Source organism: Argopecten irradians, chromosome 7 (genome assembly GCF_041381155.1).
Source record: "Argopecten irradians isolate NY chromosome 7, Ai_NY, whole genome shotgun sequence".
NCBI classification, from domain to species: Eukaryota; Metazoa; Mollusca; class Bivalvia; order Pectinida; family Pectinidae; genus Argopecten; species Argopecten irradians.
The window spans coordinates 30252318-30272146 of record NC_091140.1 but is presented as its reverse complement, the minus strand read 5'-3'; the positions used below and the strand labels follow the sequence as shown (position 1 = coordinate 30272146).

The 19829-nt window shown below is 32.4% G+C and overlaps 2 protein-coding genes across 6 annotated transcripts in view; one reads left to right on the top strand and one right to left on the bottom strand.

The window, feature by feature from the left end:
• The window catches only part of LOC138328107 (FHF complex subunit HOOK-interacting protein 1B-like), a 36411-nt gene extending 35159 nt beyond the window's left edge, over positions 1-1252 (bottom strand). For 3 of the 4 annotated variants that reach the window (XM_069274734.1, XM_069274736.1, XM_069274735.1), the window contains exon 1: positions 1105-1251. The gene's annotated coding sequence lies outside the window, so the exon portion shown is untranslated. Of the gene's footprint in view, positions 1-1104 lie in introns of all 4 variants that reach the window. The other variant, XM_069274737.1, reaches the window with a different exon arrangement.
• A 200-nt stretch (positions 1253-1452) lies between these two features.
• On the top strand, positions 1453-14436 carry LOC138328108 (E3 ubiquitin-protein ligase SH3RF3-like). Of its 2 annotated transcripts, XM_069274738.1 has the most exons (13): positions 1453-2125; positions 2676-2737; positions 3106-3220; positions 3636-3731; positions 4231-4326; positions 4618-4658; positions 7739-7930; positions 9526-9670; positions 10298-10395; positions 10797-10964; positions 11546-12320; positions 12808-13127; positions 13542-14436. In XM_069274738.1, exons 1-13 carry the CDS (start codon positions 1811-1813, stop codon positions 13711-13713), a joined length of 2595 nt encoding a protein of 864 aa, XP_069130839.1. In that variant the 5' UTR covers positions 1453-1810; the 3' UTR covers positions 13714-14436. The 2 variants fall into 2 exon arrangements, with proteins under 2 accessions (XP_069130839.1, XP_069130840.1); XM_069274739.1 differs by lacking the exon at positions 7739-7930.
• The last annotated feature ends 5393 nt before the right edge of the window (positions 14437-19829 follow it).

Here is a 19829-nt window from a genome sequence, read left to right as displayed (position 1 = left end):
TTTGAAATCACAAACAAACAAAAAATCAGAAAAGAAAGGATAAATAATATTCATAGCTAGAAGATTAAATTGTATAAACTAGTATCATAATTAATATTGTTGTCATGGATTTACTCATTGAATTCATTTAATTTACAAATTTAAAAATTAAAACATTTCCAGACCTGCCCTTGAAAAGAAAATATTAATTTTAACATTTAGGAATGAAAGATCTGCCAATTAAGTGCATGACTGCATATGGTTTAAAAAAAATCTGAACAAGATTTGCATCTGGTATCTAGGCATGCGCATATCTTTTATTCAACCAGTTCCCTACATCAGAGACCCATAGTTGATATCACTCTTCACTACAAGTGTACACACTGCACTTACCATAAATGTAGTGTAGCATAGTACAATCAACCATAGGTATCTGACGTTGATGCATTATCATGCATTTGTATGTAACATAATGTTGCATTTAATAATTGTACAAAATCTCAGGCATGATTTAATTCTTACAAGCAAACAAACATCCATTACTTCAGCCCTCTAGTCAATCAGTCTGTCTGCATTCCATATCGTGATGAATCATCACTATTCCAAACTTCCTAGTTCCAAAAACATTGCTGAAAGCTTTTATCATACGTATGTTTCTTCTTATTGACCAAATAACATTTAAAGCTTTTACTATAAACTTTTCAAATGCAAACATATTATCGGTGTCATTATTTACTCCAATTTTAGTATTTTTTCAACATATACCTGGTATTAGCATTGAACAACATGATTTGCAAAATAACAATACATGAATGTGTGATTTTTTTTAAGATCTCGTAATGGTATTCTCTTTCGTCGGTTCGTATTTCCAAATTGCAAGCATACGTGTATGTATATTACATGTGGGTATTAAACAACATAAAAATAATGAATTACATGTAAGTCGGAAATATACATTAGTATCGCCAAAGAAAATGATACGGAACGGTAGGATACATGCAAACTCCTCCGAATCAAGCTGACAGCTCATGGGACCGAAAGGGGTGTGTGCAATAAAAATAGAATCTTTAGGCATATTATCTCATGAAATAAGCTCCATTAACAATATCAATGCATTATGCTTACGTTTTATGTTGTCAAGTTCATAATGACCTCGATCGGATATCACCAAATTGTTTCATCACCGCATACGTTAGAGAAAGTGCACCACTCAGCCATTGACCAAAAACGTCACATCACAACAGACATCGGCCATTTTTAAAGGTGAAGGTCAAAGAAATTTTATTCGGGAAAAAAATAAATGAAGCTCTTTCGGTAAAAATGAATTATTACATAAACTAAGCTTGTAGAAAGCGATATTATAATGATAAAATTATCAATTAATTGCATTGAAATAAACAAATATATATATATTCCTGGACTATTTTACCTCACTTTTATTTTTCTGATATTCATCCGCAACTTCCGGTTTAATTCCAAGATGGCGATGTTGACACAGAACTAGGCCTACATATCAACTTGAAATTCCAGAAAATACAACTGTTCTGACAACACTGGGATGTTGGAAAGATCACAAAAGTGATTAAGTTTTGAAAACACAGTAAAAGGGAATCTTATATCATATGTAGATCAATATGACTTGACACGATTAATCATTTGAAATGATTATTCAATTGTCATTGACTTTGAAATGAAAAAGAGATGACATCATCAAAGAATTGCCTATTTTCAGTATCACACAATGTCTGCAAGGAATAGCAGGAGTGAGACAATGTAGCATGCCGTTCTCTATCCTATTTTGGTATGTCTGGAATTACACCTGATTGTAATTATGGACGAACAGTCACTAAATGAGCTGTTGGAATGTTCTGTCTGTTTAGAAAGACTAGATGGGACAAGCAAGGTGCTTCCTTGTCAACACACGTTCTGTAGGAGATGCTTGGACGAGATCGTCAGCACAAAACATGAACTACGGTGTCCAGAGTGTAGAACACTTGTTGAAATTCGTGTTGAGGATCTGCCACTTAATATCCTACTAGTAAGATTGCTTGAAGGAATAAAAACTAAACAGGCAACTGAGAGGTCTTATTCTCCAAATTCTGGGAAACAAGAAAGTACAGCACATGGCAGTCGGTCTTCAAGACAGGTGCATTAATTAATATTAATAATTATGTGATAAACACTGCAGATTAAATGACAATCTTTTTAGAAATATTTAATATATTAAAGTTAACAACCTAAAATGATACTACACCAAACCTAGCCTGAAAGATATTTAAAAATCAAAACATAAGAAATGTGTGAAAGTGTTTATTTTTTTTCTGAAAACATGAAAATGAAAATTTATCACATGAGTATATGTACATGTATATATTATATGTGATAAATGTTTTTAAAAAAAATGGGACTTATAAACTGCAATGTATATGCCAATGTTGTTTTTGTGTAGACATGTCATGATCATGATCAAGATCAAATTGATGTAGAAAGAAGATAAAAGACATAATTATAATTGCTATACATTTTATATATATAAGTATCACTCACAATATTTACATCAATATTGATACCAGGAATTATTATGTCGCTTGTAATTTTGAAAATGGTACTGTATACATTGACTTTTTTTAAAACCTATACTTCATAGTATGTTGTAATTGTTTTAATATTATCAAAAATGAATTTTTTTATTTCAGTCACCAAATAATACTCATGCATGTGCCAAAGCTTTGTACAACTATGAAGGGAAAGATCAAGGGTAAGAAAAACTGATTTATTGTTATTGTAGCCATTCCATTTCAGAATTGATAAAAATCGTAAATCTTTTTTTTTTATCCACCGATCGATTCTGGATAATTTATATATTTTTTATATATGTACTTCATATCGGGAAAAGAATTTGATGCTTTTACATGATGATATGTATATATCTAGACAGGACAAACATTCCTCTCATACCTACAGATGTGGATAAGAAGGATAAAGATATTTTACTTACCCTCAGAATCACAAAAGTTTGCAAGCCTTGACCGGGTATTACTACAATGTATCCCTATCCTTCCTATCCTCAAATGAAAGAGTCTTGTAATGCAATAAACTAAATTTGATTCTGTTACACGTTTACAGGGACTTATCCTTTCGGAAAGGTGACTTGATACTCCTTCGGAAAAAAGTTGACGAGAATTGGTTTCATGGGGAGCTTGGAAGTCAACATGGCTTCTTCCCTGCCAGTTATGTTCAGGTATACATATTAATGTTTAAGATTTTGTAATTATTGACTAAGGTCTAAATTCCAACCTCTGTATTTATCACTTATTAAAGTGTGGAGCCTAGTTAAGACCCTTAGTTTGAATAAATGATATGTGAGCAATTGACCCTCTTGAGTCTTCTATCTTTGAAAGTAGAAATCTGGCATTGATTTCTACATTAACATTGGATTGAAAGTATTGTGATGGGTATGAATAATCATTTTACGGAAGAAAATGCTGGATATTTTTAAGGATGTGTGAATTTATTTTAAGGGTAAAACACAGGATCTGAGAATTGCAAGAGGACCAATGTTCAAAACTTTTCTTACATGATAAAGCTCTGAAGGTCTGAAGGACAGCCAGAGGCGAGCTTTGCTGTTTTGAATCAGCTCGTTTGGTTTTTTCCAGGTTATCATTCCTGTGCCAGTAACAACACCCCAATGTAAAGCCTTGTTTGATTTTGAGGTGAATGATGCAGAGAAAGATTGCTTAGCATTCAAAAAGGTAAAAAGAAATAAACCACATTAAAATTGATTGATAAATCAATTAATTAATTATAGCTCACATGGCCCAAAAAATAATAGCAAACATTCTTTAATAGCTGGACTACTTAACAAATTTTACTGGAATAACACTAGTACTTGATGAATAAACTGTAAAGTCAGAATAATAATAATAAATCTGTTGCTACAAATTGAGGTTTCCCAGATTTGTCTTATTTCCCTGATGAAGAAAATATAAAATAACGTATCCAATCATAGTAATAATATGAATAATGATTGTCAGAAATCATAAATTTCCTTTGGAAAAAACTTGACAATTATCGATATCAGTGTAATTTGTGCAACCCTAACTTTATAATTTTATTTTGTGCAAAAAAGTACGCACTTTTCACAAGTTTTTACAGTATCATTTTTGTCAATTTTCAAACAGAAATAACATAACACATCGCTAAGGTACATTTTGTTAGCTTTATTTAAAAAAGATTGTTCTTACCTTTTAGGAGGAATATTTGACTGTGATAAAAAGGGTGGATGACAACTGGGTGGAAGGAAAAAAGGGGGAGAAAATTGGCATCTTTCCTATATCATTCGTGGAGGTAGGTGGTGTACAAGAGTTGTCTCTCTTCGCTTGTTAGAATGTAAAAAAATCATTGATAATGTGAATCACGAAATGTTAGAACTATCAGTGCCTGCATCAAGTGGCTGTATTCAAAATAATTAGCCAGTAATATGTTTCATATGCATATTTAAAATACATCGTGTACTGAACTTTTTATTACTTGTATAGAAATTCTCAAAATCGGGGTGACATAAAATCATCTAGTATCTAATTACATATATTGAGACTCGGACTTAAATGTTTTGAATGCTTTTTATCTTTCTTTCAGATGAATGATGCTGCAAAAACATTAATTAACTATAAGGCAAAGTAAGACTTAATTTTCCATACATTGTCTTTGTTTTCATCTCTTTTTAAATGTAATGTAGTTTGTTTGCATGAGGAGTATGTAATTTAGCCTCTGTATTATCATTGCCTTTTAAAACCGCATTATGGGTGGTTGCAATTAGGTAATATACTTTTTTCTTAAGATAGCTTGAGTTTGATTCCGACACTGATCCCATATATACTTCAGACATTTTCAAGGACCTGTAAGTTATCTTTTGTCTAAATGTAAAATCAATTTTGTCATGACATTTAACACCCTTGGGCCTTTGGTTTTTTCTTGCTTAATATCTGTATATTTAGAAAAAATATTTCGAAGAATATTCTTGCACATGATATTGGGAAAATACAGTTAAAGATGCTCCACCGCCGACAGAGTATAAATGGTATTCATTATTTGAACAATAATTGGTGTTTAATTATGTATATATATGTCTAGTTAACACAAAAAATAATATAAAATAATTTGTTTTGCATTTGGTGCATGCGTAATCAGTATTTCATTCCATATAGGATATCGTGCCACGGAATTTTTTCGGGATGCATTTAATTATTTTTCATATTTCTAACTTGAAGTAAAATTAGAAGCTCAAACTTTTCAATGGTGGTAATAGTGTAAAGTAAGTAACTTTTGTAACTGAAGAAAAATACTAAATCGTCTGCTTCTGTTTTTGATAGTGAAAAAATACCATTTGTCGGCAGTGGAGCATCTTTAAGTTTCTCTGAATAAACTAAGGGGTTGTTTTAAGTTATTTGACATCAAATACACCCAAAATAATTCACCTAGAAAATGCACTTGACCTGTTTGGCCTCAAGATTCCTCCAGCGTTACATCGTATGCTTCAGTCCTGACTGATAATGGTCCAATGATTTGTCGACAAATGTTCTTTTCCTTTTGATATGTGCTTCACACACTTTGATTATTGAAGTGATTTGCCTGCATGTTGTCCTCATTTGTAAACCCAAGCTCATACTGTACCAATGCATGTAACATTTTAATGATTTCATAGTGTATTGCTACATGATAGATCAGCAAGTTGATGACTAGTTTTAGATTGTGTAAATATGGTTAAACATTTTTATTTTTTCATTATGCGAAGTTATCTGCTCTTGTTTGTATATATTGTTTTATTTGTGTTATTTATTGTATTTCCATTATATTGAGTCAAAACTTTTACAAATAAATAACCTGGTCTTTGGTGCATGGATGCTATACTCATAGGTTGGGTGAAATTGATTCTATAAAAAGGCAAACATTATGATAGTTTTTGTTAGTAAAAATGTTGTAAAATGTTGGTGTTTATTCCATATTTGTAGTGAAAGCAGTGAAATATACCATAGTATTATATAATAACCTTAATTAAAAAGATACTCTTGAAGAAGAAAAAAAATTCAGTTTATCCCTTCATATTGGGGAAAAAATCTAAAAACTTTAAGATTAACATACATTCAAGAACATCATGATTTCAAATGTTGAAACATATTAGAACATGTGGATGGAATAAACACCAATATAGTAGTTTCGAGATACTAAAACGACTAAGCTGGGTACGATAGACCCTACTTCAGGTGATTGTAATGTCACAAAATCATGTGAAAATATGATGTACTGTATTCGACCCAATAAGTCAGTGTTCCTATCCATATAAGCGCCTCTCCTCCTTTTTGAGGATTTAATCACAGGAGTTTGACATTCTGTCAATAATATATGTTGTATAAATATATAAAAAATACCCCTACAATTTATATAGTATATAGGGGTATTTTTTATATATTTATACTTCTATATATTATTGACAGAACGTCAAACTCCTGTGCTTCAAGTAATATTGACTTAAAACAGACTAAAACTATGAAAGATGTGAAGATTTCTTTTGAAAATTGATTAATGTCTTACTCTCTGAATTAATTTTGTGAAATGTTAGCTCAAATTTGGTCTTCTTAAAGGTAGGTTTCGCCCAATGAAATATAAAGACTACGAAATTAAAATTTATCCTGTACATAGATATAATCTTCAGATCATTTTCAATGCATACAGTGAACAATATAGGTGGTCAGTTGCCTAGCTTGACCAGGAAAATACTCCTCTAAAAATAGAGCGTATTCAAGCTTTACATAGAACATGACGTATTTTTTCCCAAAACGAGGCCGCAGCAACGGCAGCGTGCAACAAAAAGTAGGATGGCAGTGACAGTTTGCCACGGCATGTTCAGTTAAAACAGCAACAACAACAAATCGAAGTACGATGGACTGTTTATACATACCATATAATCTAAAACACCTCATGTTACTTACGTGCGCTCGCTAGCTTAGTACACCAAACATACATATGTAGTTTGTCTGCGGCTGTATGCACGCTGGCATATGTGTTGAAATTTAACTCACCACGTGCAACGCCGTTACACGAGTCCCAACAGATCCGGGCAAGTTCCGCTTGAGATGTGGCTTCTGTTTCTTCTATTACTATACATGCCATTTCTGAATTTAATTCCCTATAGATATCCTAGGGTGCTACCGATCCCATTATAATTTCATCCACTTTGTTGCCGATTCAGATATATTTTTTATCTCACACACTTTCGTTCAGCCATTTTGTTTACTTTGAGTGCGTGACAATGCGCATGCGCGAAACTTCGACAACACAATCCATCGCAGCTTCATTTGCATACTATTTTGTCTGACGGACACCGTAATAAAATCAAGGATTTCCTTCAATTATGTATTCAAGACACATTTGTTCAATCTCAAACGCATACAGAAATTAAATTGAGATATTTTCAATATGTTTTTTCATCTTTTCTTCCTTTTATCGGATTTTACAAAAAATATTTATTTGATTGGGCGAAACCTACCTTTAAATGTTCCTTCATTGTACTTTTTTTTTATTGCCCTGGGTTCTTATTGGGTCAAATATGGTAACAATCACCAGGATGGGACATTCATGGTAATCTTACTTTTCCAATGTTGTTTTGGTAACTTGAAACCAACGTTAGTCTAGTATGTTGTTGATGTTAGTTGTGATGTGTATTTGATTTCAGTATGTTGTTGTTATGTGCCTATTTCAGAGTACCTATGCATGTAGGAAGAACTCCGACTAGTGGGGACAGGTCACACAGGGACAGAACCCCTGAGGCCCCACCCCCTGGTCCCGATAAAAACTCCTCTCAGAGGGTTTCTATACCTAAACAAAAACGGCATTCCTTCCATGCCTCATCTCGTCATCGATCACACTCTAGTCATGATCAGCGTCATAGAAGGTAAACATACACCCAGATTTGTTCATAAATTAACAAAGTAATTTAAAACAAATCAATTATTGCTGCTCCTTGACAATTACATCTTTTCATATTACAGGGTTACCTCCCTTGCAAATAGGAATCCATTATGAAGTCATATTTTCATATTTTTTTTTTCTGGAAATATGGCGTTATGCTCGTAAGCATACAGTATAACATCACAATCTATACCTACCCACAAGGGCAGACAACTCTGTAATATGAAAAGACAGAATAGATATTTCCACATTGCTAAAGAAATTGTGGTCATCTTCACACAATAGGAGCCTGATAAAAGGTTCAATGATGTCTTCAGTTAGTAAAACAATATTTGCAAGTTGCAAAAGAAATTGCAAGGACCCTCATGCAATGGTATTCTTTTCAAAGATCATTTTACTGGGTAAAAAAAAGTCAGTTACCCTCTACAAATAAATGAGTGTGAACTCCACATAACTATTTTAAATGAAATAAAAAGCAAAATAAGATAAATTTATCCAAACCTCAAAAATGAGATAATGGGAACTTTCCCTTTGTTTGTATAGTTTCTCAGAATTGCAGAAAACAAACAATGATATGCTAATACTGATTTGGTCCTACATATATTTTCGCGTTAAAATGCTCCATTATAACTTGTCCCTTTAGCAAAGAATGTTTGCTCCTTTTAAAATTGTTCTTTATTGATGTTTGAACTATTTATGGTTTGCTTGTGATTTCTGATTCTGCTTTGAGTATGCATGACTCTTGCTTAGCAAGTCTGTTTCTTAAATAAAATTGGTAGATTCATATTACATGACTGTGCAACTTGATTTTTCTTTTAATACATGTGGGCCATGTTCAGTAATTTCAATGAGAATAATTTTACTCTAATTTGAGTACTTTTTTGGCTGTTCTTTGAGGACTTTTGTTTAACTTAGGACTTAACCATATTGATGAATTTAGACAGTAATATTATATTTTCTTAGCACATCTTTGTAATCATTACATTGTAACAACTTGTATAAAATGATAAGGGCTAAGTTTATGAAGCTGTTATCAAAAAAACATTATAAAAATGATAAAATTAGACAAAATTCAGTCAAACCAAAGTATCATTGCTCTAACAGACATTTTCAGTTTACGGTACCTATAGGGCCTACATATACATCTTGAAAATGAAGATTTATTAAATTATCTATGTATTTATTTATTTTCGAAAATTTATCAGAAATTTTGTACAAAAATAAGTAGATGTAAAAAAAGTCACAAACAAACAAACAAAAAGTAAAAAATAAACACACAGACAGGTGCATACACACACACACACACCACAACAAAAATCAAATAATAAAAAAGTCAGTCAAACCAATAATTACATAATTTGAAGAAAAAAATTCTTAAATGAAAAGAGAAATCTGTTTATTTTACTGATACAAACTTGCTGTTTAAGTTAAAAAAGAAAATAAAAAATATACATTATACATTGTATTGATGTATTTATGTTGAGCAAAGTTTATACAATAAGCCATGTTTGAAAAAACTTTTAGAAAATAAATTTTCTAATCATTGAGATTTGACATGTTTTCTCTGTTGTATTCTAGGTCATTAGAAATAAATAGTAGTGCTGGAAACTTAATTATTGCTTCACCTCGCTCCATGTCACCTCCACCCCTACCGTTCTACAACCATGAGTCACACGAGGGAGCGGCTGCTGGCAAAAATCCTCCCTCTGCAACTTTAACACAGGTAAGTTACAATATGAGATACTATTGAACTCTGTGTGCTTACTAAGTATGCTGATAATCAAAATTTAGTAGATGGATTTAGTATTTATTTTTCATTTATGAGTCTACATATGATATTTTCAAAAAAATGAAAGAAATTTGTCCAGCAATTACTGAGATATTGTCATAAGATTAAAACTGGAAATTAGGTCTTAGTTGCCATATTGGATTGTTGACCATCAGAAAAATTGTTGCTGTCTGTCACCCCTTCAACTTCTGTCATACAACATAGTAAAATGTTCATTGGCATATCTGTTTCTGTTTTTGAGATGGTTTACACACAATTTAAAATGCGCAAGAAAAATTATTATAATGATGACAAAAAAAAAAAAAAGAAAAATTATTATAATGATGACAAAAAAAAAAAAAAATGAAAATATATGCAAATTTTATTAAACTACTTTTAAAATTTTGAAATATTCTTGTATCTACACCAAAAAGTTGAAAAATTTCCTTATTTGTAATTTTCATCTTCATCGGATTGTTTGAAAAATCCAACTACTATTCGATATTACTAAGAAACACTTAGGACTATTGTTTTTCCTACAAAGATCTGATGCTAAATGATTGATTTGATTAAATCTTTCAGGATGTGAAAGTTGCTGGTGCTGATGGCACCTCATCTAATACTCAGAAAGTTTCTCCACTTGAAGGACTAAAGGCGCCACCGGGTATAAACTCAGTCGTGTAAGTCTTATGGGACGTAAATATAAATAAATATAAACTGTTTAACATTAAGTTGGTAATAATACTTGGATAAAAAACGAACGTGTCATTTTTTTATTCCATTTCTTTTATATTGTATGTAACAATTGAACTTCACAATTGTGATCTATTTTGTTTTTTATGAGGATTTTTAAGATATTTTAAAGAATTGTTTTTCATAAGCATACATAATTTACACTTTACATTGAATGCTATGGTCAAACAAATCTTTATCACTATGATAATATTTAATCTTTCACCCCTGAAGACACATTTAGTCTCTTCTAAATCAAAGACTAGACCAGTCCATTATGAAATTGCAGGGGTGAATGAGTTAATACAAATAAATAATTATCTAATACAGTAATTTATCTTCTGCACAGATATGTGGCGTTGTATAACTACAAGCCTACCAAGGAGGATGAGATTGAGCTGAAGAAGGGTGATTATTATACAGTCTCGGACAAGTGCCAGGACGGCTGGTTCAGAGGACAGTGTCTCAAGTCAGGACACACGGGGGTTTTCCCTGGGAATTACGTCCAAACAGTCAGGTGAGTCCTGCTAGATAGTGTCACATTTCATACCCCCAGATTTCTTCAGAAACTACATTTCTTTTAGAGAATTGTCGTAATATTATCCATCATATTGTTTTTCTTAGTAATACTGGTAATTATATTCATAATATTATTTTCATTAGAAATTATTATCATTTTTGATAATTTCAAATTTCAATAATAAATGGAGCCTTGTATCACCCGAGTTGCCGCCATTTTGATCTATCAGAGTAATTTCCTGGGCTCAGTGAGGTAAATACAGGTGAATCCATGCTATACAAGCCCTCTAGACCTCTTGATTGTATCGCATGCACCAATTGGTCAGCGGGAAGTACCTCTTTGCGCATGTGATCCAAAAAATATCAGAGGTACTGACAGCGTGAAGATGAGTGAAGTCACTTTGTTAGATCAGAATGGGTTGCTGAATACATGTTACCAAAGCAAACACTTGTCTTAAAATAAAGCAATATTTGTGCTTTTGCAACATTGTTGATCTTTTCAAAGAACAAGAGAAACCAATATTAAATATTATTTTAGGACAAAGCCTATATTAATTTGATATTTTGATTTCATTGTAGACACCAGAGTGCATTTCGTGCTGTAGGAAATTCCAATGTCTTAAATATACGAGCGAAGCCTCAGATGGTATCAGCACCGCTAACAACCACAGCTGCTGCTCCAACTTCATCTGCCCCAACCTGCACATCCGCAAACTCTGCATCTGCTGCTGGAGTAACTTCTGCATCTGGGTCACCACAACTCAACTCCAGACGTAGCCGCTCACCCAAACGTAGTTCTTTGACACCGCCCAGAGCTACATCATCGCCCCAGCCTCCAAGCAACCGTGCCAAAGTACCATCTCCACCATCATTTGTTGTAGTTCCCTCTTCGTCCCAATCCCCGTCCTCTACGTCTGTTTTGTCCAGTTCTAAATCCTGCCAGACAACATCGTTATCATCATCGTCGTCAACTGTGTTGTCGCGATCTGTCGCTAACTCATCTGACAGTCGTACAGTACCCACCGGTGCTAGTGTTCAGGTATTCCACTCATCGCACAAATCATCGAGTCACTCATCGCACAGGTCGGAACGTTCTAGCTCTGCTCATAAATCCTCATCTAGCACGGCAGCTAGTCACCAGCATGTTCCCAAGCCTGGCTCCATCGCCGCGACAAATTATCTCCCTCAGCGTTCAGGCACCTCTGCCAATCACCAAGGACCAGCATTCCTGTCACCTGAGTTATTGGCCATGCAGAAGTCAATGGCTACTAGTGCTAACATTACACCACCAAATGTTGTCATAGGGCCTTCAGGGGAAGGACCAAGTGCAGCGCCACAGTCGTCTAAAGACAAAGTGAGTGTGGGTAAACAAGTTCAAACATAACACTTTTTAGTTTTCTAGCTGAAATAAGATGTTTTCTTTTTGAAATCTTTTAACATTGAGGTAATAAATTCATTTGAATTAAAAAAATGTATGAAATTACCTGGATCTAGTAAAATCCAAGGAACCTGTTGTAATGATGACATACACCGGCCTCCATATAGATAAAAATGCCATCGTTTGAGCGTCATTACTCCTATATTTCTGTAATTTCATCATGCAGTCCTTATATGTTAAAATCCTAAAATTAATAATAAACTTTGAATAGGTTAATTTGGGGGAAAAAAGAAATTCAAAAGAAATGAAAACATAATTTGGAAACAGAGTCACAGTTTCATGTTTTGCTCGTGCAGATTAAGTTATGGCATTGTAATAAAATGTGCCACTAATGACTCCCAAACGTTGTCCTATTTGTCATTTGCTTGATGACTATGCTTAATAATATTTACCTTTTCTACAGAAGGAGAAGCGTGACAAGGAGAAGATAAGCCTTGTTAAACGTCTCACCTCTGGAAAGAGCAGAAAGTCCAAATCTTCAGCTGTAGAGGATGCTGGGTCAGCAGCTGCAGCAGCAGCTGGTGCAGCGAGCTCTCTAGTGTTAGAAAATAATAATACTATATCCCACGTGCGGTCCGGCTCCTGCCCCTCTGATACCTCTAGTTTGTTATCAGTGGAGGGCCCACTACATGTGAAGACAGGATCATTTGACTCGTCGATTGCTCCTCCACCACCTCCACAGCCATCTAAACCAAAGAGACCAAATCCTCCTTTAAGGGAAAAGTGAGATAATGTTTTTCAAATAATTGCATCATATATTTGTTAGCTTATTGTTATTTTCTTATTGCAATATATATTGAAAATTTTATTTTGTATCCTTGGCTACTGTTAAGTACTTATTTTAACGATATCAAATTAAGGGCAAGTGTGGAAAACTGTTTAGTATGAATTTTTAGCATTGATATTTATAAATGAGCGAAATTTAATGTTCTAATACCTGAAATACCTTTTACAAAATTAAGCATTGTGCATATGCATTAGTGCTTCAAAGACAGCCCAAAAAGCGCTAAAATAAAACTATCGCTGAAAAATAAGTATATTTACGGCAATTTATTTCCATCCAATAGGTGTAAATGCTTCTGTTATCAATTGTAATTTTTTTTTTGTATCATTTGGTAATTTATTTTCATCCAATAGGTGCAGATGTGTCGTCCCCTACCCACCACAAAGTGAAATAGAGCTGGAACTCAAAGTTGGAGATTTTGTATATGTGCATAAGAAGCGAGATGACGGATGGTACAAGGGCACGTTACAGAGGACTGGGAAAACAGGACTGTTCCCTGGTAGTTTTGTGGAGAAGTGTGACTGATCTCCGGTCTTGTGGTACATTTGTGGCTAGTTTTGTGGAGAAATGTGACAGATCTTTAGCATTGTGGTACATTTCTGGGTAGTTTTATGGAGGAATTTTACTGATCTCCAGCCTAGTGCTACACTTTTGGGTAGTTTTATGCAGACACATGACTGGTATTTTTTGTGCAACTTTCTTGTGGATAATGATCCATGTTCACCAAAGGAATGATACTCGAACAAAGATGACCTTTCTCGTATGTATTAACGAGTTCAAAACACAATTTGAGTACTGTATACAAATAGTTATATTGGGGGACATTTATTTTAGAGCTTAATCAATTTGAAAACCGTTGCAATTGGTGCATTGATGGATTAGTGCATCTACTACGATGGTTAGCAATTGAAAACGTAGATTGTAATGTTTTAAGATTTCCTTCCCATGAAAAATCGATTAGATAGGTAAGATTATGTATGAAACTTGCAATTATGTTGACAAGATGAATGCTTTACAATTACAATATAGAGTCGCAATATTAATTTTGTAGAACGAATTTGGACTTAAATTCTTATAAGAAAAGTTCATATGGAATTCCATGAGACTAATTAACAATAGAGAAAAATCTATGCAAATATCTTAAGCTCAAACAAAGCCAAAAATATGTTTAATAATTAAGAAATTAGTTCAGAAATGATGATAAAACGTCTTGAATTTACTATGAAAATAAAATATATGTCCCAGTTTTGTGCTTCTTGAAAACATTTTGTATCGATTCTATAACAAAATGGCGGTGTTGGTGCTTTTCATTTATTTATGAACTATTTTTTTTTTCTTTATTAACAAATGGAAAGGAAAAAATTTCCATTTATCAGAACCATTCATTTCGGGATAAACATGTCCTAACATACTTTCCCAGACTAACAAAATGACAGTCCCAGACTAACAAAATGACAGTCCTAATACTGAAACTGAATAATCTCAAGTACATGTCTATTGACTGTTTCATTCAAAATAATGACATATAAACACTTATTTGTAACATGGATTTCAGTATCATATTGGTGGTAATAGTAATGAAATTCAAGTACGTACTTTGCCCATCAAAATGCCCATGAGAACAAACTTACTACCATTGTGAGTATCACATTCATTATATACCATTGGATATCTGAAAGTGAAATATTTCTAAATATTTTCCAAGATTGTGGTGTGCTTGATTTAGTATATGACCCTTTTAAATATTTCTAGATGTTGGTGAAATGTCACGATGGTGTGTGACAACAAATTGGTGCATATTTTGATTTATTTGACAAAATGAAGATCAAGGGGCAAACATATTGATTTAAATATGAAATGCAGTGTACTTTGAAATTAAAATTTTATTTTATTTATGACATCAGATATATGATAATTATGTAGAATATTTCAAGGCTCAAAAATTTGAAATAAATTTTTTCAAACTTTCAAAGGTTTGAGAGAACATTGTCTACAACATTAAATGAATTCGTAACGACAAGTATAGTTTTTTTATTCTGTCGTATGAACCACAGAAAGAAAAAGAAAACAGTTATTTTTCAAAAAAGAAAACATTTTGAATGTTTTATTTGAATTTTGGAACACATGACATTTTCATCGATTTGTGCATGTATGAATTCGAACTTTAATTCTTCATTATTGATTAAAATAGTGATAGCAATAGAGATATCTGGACTAATCATTTTTTGAATAGCTTTGTTAATTATTTTTAAAATGAAGAGAGCGAAATAGAAGAGAAGTGGGTTTTTTCATATAATATATGTTATATTTGTTTCTTCATATTTTAGGTTATATTTGTTGAATTTTATTTAGCCTGCTTGGCATTTACAAGAGATTTTTTATTATAATTTTCAAAAATGAAAAATAGAGGCCACTTATAATATAGTTTAAAGAAAAAAACTGGTTTACACTAAGTCTAATAAAATGTAGAGAGTGAACCGATTCATCAATTCAAAATACTTTTAAAATAAACTGAAGAAAATCAGCTATGTTTGACATATTAATTGAGATATGCAATGTATATGTGCTGAATTCTATGGTGATAATTTTTGCGACCACAGAAATATCGCACACCGATTTCAATCAAAATTATGTTGGTTTTTTCCTCTTCATATAATAGCATCAAATTACATTGGCAGCAAGCAATTTATTTACAACTAACAGTTATACCTCATTTTTTTCAAGAGCTTTGTTTATATTCTGGAATACTCTCAGAAGAAAAGACAATATTTTGCATGCATGATATGATTATTATGCTCGTTGAACATGCTGTTGATACAAAAAACCCAATCACGTCTAAAACGACAATCCTGTGGGGATGAAGAATATATTGTACGTATCACTTATCTGTGATGAATCATTTGAAGCATTGATATAAACAATTTTTTTATGCATTTTTATATGTTAAAAACAGTAAAGGATATTTTTGGGAATTTGAAAAAAAAGTTTTATTTCAGATACAGAATTTTGATACAACTGCGTTAGCTTCAATTTAATTTATTAGATATGAAAATGGTGATGACTAAAGATTTGTTCCTTTATACAAGTAGATATCAGGTTGTTACAGAAGGTTTTGTTGTATTGGTATGTGTTCCGCAAGCGCATTTTATTTATAAAAAAAGATATTGTACTTGTTCAAAATAAAAGGAAGATAGTAGGCTAACTAATATTGTAATTACATATTTGTTCAGAATAAAAGAAAGATAAATAGGCTAAATAATTATGATGCTGGTACAAGGTATAGACTAGATTTATCAGTTTTATATGTCAAGGCTTTCAATGCAAGGTTGTCTTCGATTTATTGTTTTCATGAAATTTCTTTCTTTAAAAAACTGAATTGAATTCAAGGTTTCAAAACATTTTCATCGAGTGTTTTTATACAAAATGAGCGTCTGAAAAAATCATTATATGATACTGCCTTTGTATGTAATCGTAGTGATATTTTCTATATTTATTTATTTTTCAAAATATATCGATTACTTTAAGTTAATTAGGAGATGTCATGTGACCCATCCATTTGTCTCAATAATCACTGCCTTTTCCATGCACAGAAATCCATTACATTATTTTCAAAATGCAATGCAATGTCTATGTTCAAGTAGAGGGGTTTGTATTGTATTTTATCAACCTGTAATCTTTTGAAATATAACAAAAATACTAAAGACGATGACATGTTTTGAATCAGATGCTGTTTGAACTCATTAACTTAAAACATGTATGTATATGTCACGCCCCGCAAACTTATGCATCAGGACATTTAACCTTTTCATAAATTGAAAAGAATGAAATATTTTCATTGTTTCTTTGTGATTTTGAACAAAATACCGTAATTTAAAAACATTGATATTGTCACATGCATTGTATTTTACTTTGATGGCCAGAGAAAAGAACATGTTGTCTCCCCTTCGACGAAGATGTTGCTTTGCTGCCGCTAACGACGGCGTCAACATTTGCGTTAAAACACACTTTTGACAAAGATATTCACATCTGATTGAACTAAAAACTCGGTCCGGTTAATCCTTGCATCCGTTAGAATACTAAGAAAAAGCCTGAGAAAGTATTCATACAGCCCTTTTACTTATGAGTGAAAAAACCAGGAAATTTGGCGGATTCTGAGAATTTGTGTTAATGTCTACTGTTGTTTTTATATGCAAATTGGGATATGAAAGATAATAAGTACGTGTAATTCTTGTTTGAACATATTAAGTGTTTGTTTAAAGGATTGTATCGCTTAATTTAAAGGAAAATATTTGATGAATGTTTTGAAGGATATTGCTGGCCCTTATTTTGTATTTTTAAGTATTGTTTTGGCTTGTTCCTGAAAAGGATTATATTTCAAATACTACTGTTAAACTAACTAGCATATAGGGATTGAATGTATTTTTCCAATTTTCATAGCGGCTATTAATAGCAGAAGCTATCTACATATCCTGTGGAGCGCGTTAGCGCTCATCGGAAGATATGTAGATAGCTTCTGCTATTCAATCCATATATTGACATTAGAATAATTTATAAAAAATGATAATTATTGAAAGGTTATTATATTATATTTAAAATTATGACACCCAAATACGACGAGAAACGACGAGATTAATGGAACAGCTGGATGACAAAGTCGTTTCACAACGTGTTTTCAAGCTTCCGCCTTTCGGTCGACCTATTTTTGCAAATGACAAATGATAAACAAGAAATATAGTTATAATACGATTTGATTGACTTATTACAGTAAACATTAGTTGATTTTATATCAAGAATCAACACATTAGAGCTTATACATTAAAATATTGTGGGGAATTATTTTCATTGATATGAAACTGGCGTATTGTTTAAAATCAGCTGATCGATGCACGAGAATCGTTGTATTCATACTGTATTCATAGTGTTTTCATAGGCAAATGTTTGGTCAGTTGGTTGATTCACATAGTGACGAAACACTCAGAATGTAAATATTATCTTATGACAGTCACTTTGAATGCAAGTGTGAGACAAGCGTAGAAAATGTTCTTAATTCTATGCATGTACAATGTAGTGTGTGAGTGAGAGGCTATATGAATGACAATGGTTTGAAAAGACAATACAAGACTTTTATTGTATCAACCGAAAATGAAATCATAAATGTGTTTTTTCTGGTATTTGTAAGACAAGGCCGTGTGTTTATACAAATTGAGGAGATAAGTTTGCCATGATACATTGTAATACTTCTATTATTTTCTCAGGCGGTGACGGCATCAGCAGCATCGAGCTTATTTCAAATTAAGCTATCAAACACGTTTATGATATTGCAGTGTGGAATTGTATTAAAATAATTCAGATTTTGAAATTACGTGAAATCAGGATGTGATTTCGCAAAATTAATGCTAACGAGATCTTAATAGTTGATGAACGACAAAAACGTATCAATCTAGCTACAATGCAAAAATGAACCGCTATAATATGTCATAATTATCATCAGTTACGCTGGGTGATAAATAGTTTTAATATCTGTCTTGATTAAGTACATAGACTACTGAAATTAAACAAAATGCACTTTCTTCATATGGATCAGACTCTTATCAGAAGTTCACAAAAAGTAAATGATTTCTATTTGATAAAGCCATTAAACATTTAATTACTTTATAATGAACAAGACACTGTGCCTTTACACCTATGCGTTTTGCAGGCCTTTTAGAAATTAGTGTAGTACATTCACAGCTGAGATAAATTACATCTCGAGTTGTGCACTCTAAATTCATTTGGTGGGCTTTTAGAACGGACGGTTTAAGGAGTGTGCAATGCTTTAAAGTTATGGATGTTGTAGTTCTTAAATCTAGCTCGTTAGGGGAACAGCTGTTTCATACCTTCTCATTTAATGACTGAAAAGATATTGGGAGTGTGTATGGACACTTCGGTGCTAGTTTATGCAGCTAAAGTGCAAAGGTCCTTCATGCTTTTGTAAGTTTTTGAATTTCCATCACAATAGTTAAAGGTTTCTATTAATGTATTTTTAGTGAATTTGAAAACGTATAGCACAGAACAGTAAAGTTTAAGTCCATCTTTGAAATTCAGACACCAAAATTACCAAAGCATGCAGGACCTTTGCACTATGCTATATGATAGCTACATAAAACAAACATACAAGCTGATGCAAAACGTTTGCATATAGTGTTATGAATAATTTGCATTATTTCGTTAATTAGTATCATTGACCTATTTTCAACCAATGGTGAACTCGCGCTTCATTTTCTTCTTTAAGTTCATTTTATAGGGCTAGATACTACAAAAACATTATCATATCAATACTGTTTCTTAAAACGTATTCGGCTTCTTTTTAAAGTTACAAGAGGAACACAAGTATCTTTAAGCATTAATTGTTTTCTTCGTTTTTTTAATTTCTTTTATGCATATGAACAAGTGTGCTCATTTGTTCCGTTGGTAAAAAACACGAAAAAGCTAATTAGAACAGTTGATTGCCTTCCTACTTTTCAGAAGTATGACATTGAAGTGTCATCTGGATTTTATAATTAATAACTTTGGTAATTCTATCGATAAATAATTATCTGTTACAGCCGCTACATGTCTCTCAATTATTTGTTTCAACATCACTTTAAAATTAAAAAAAAATC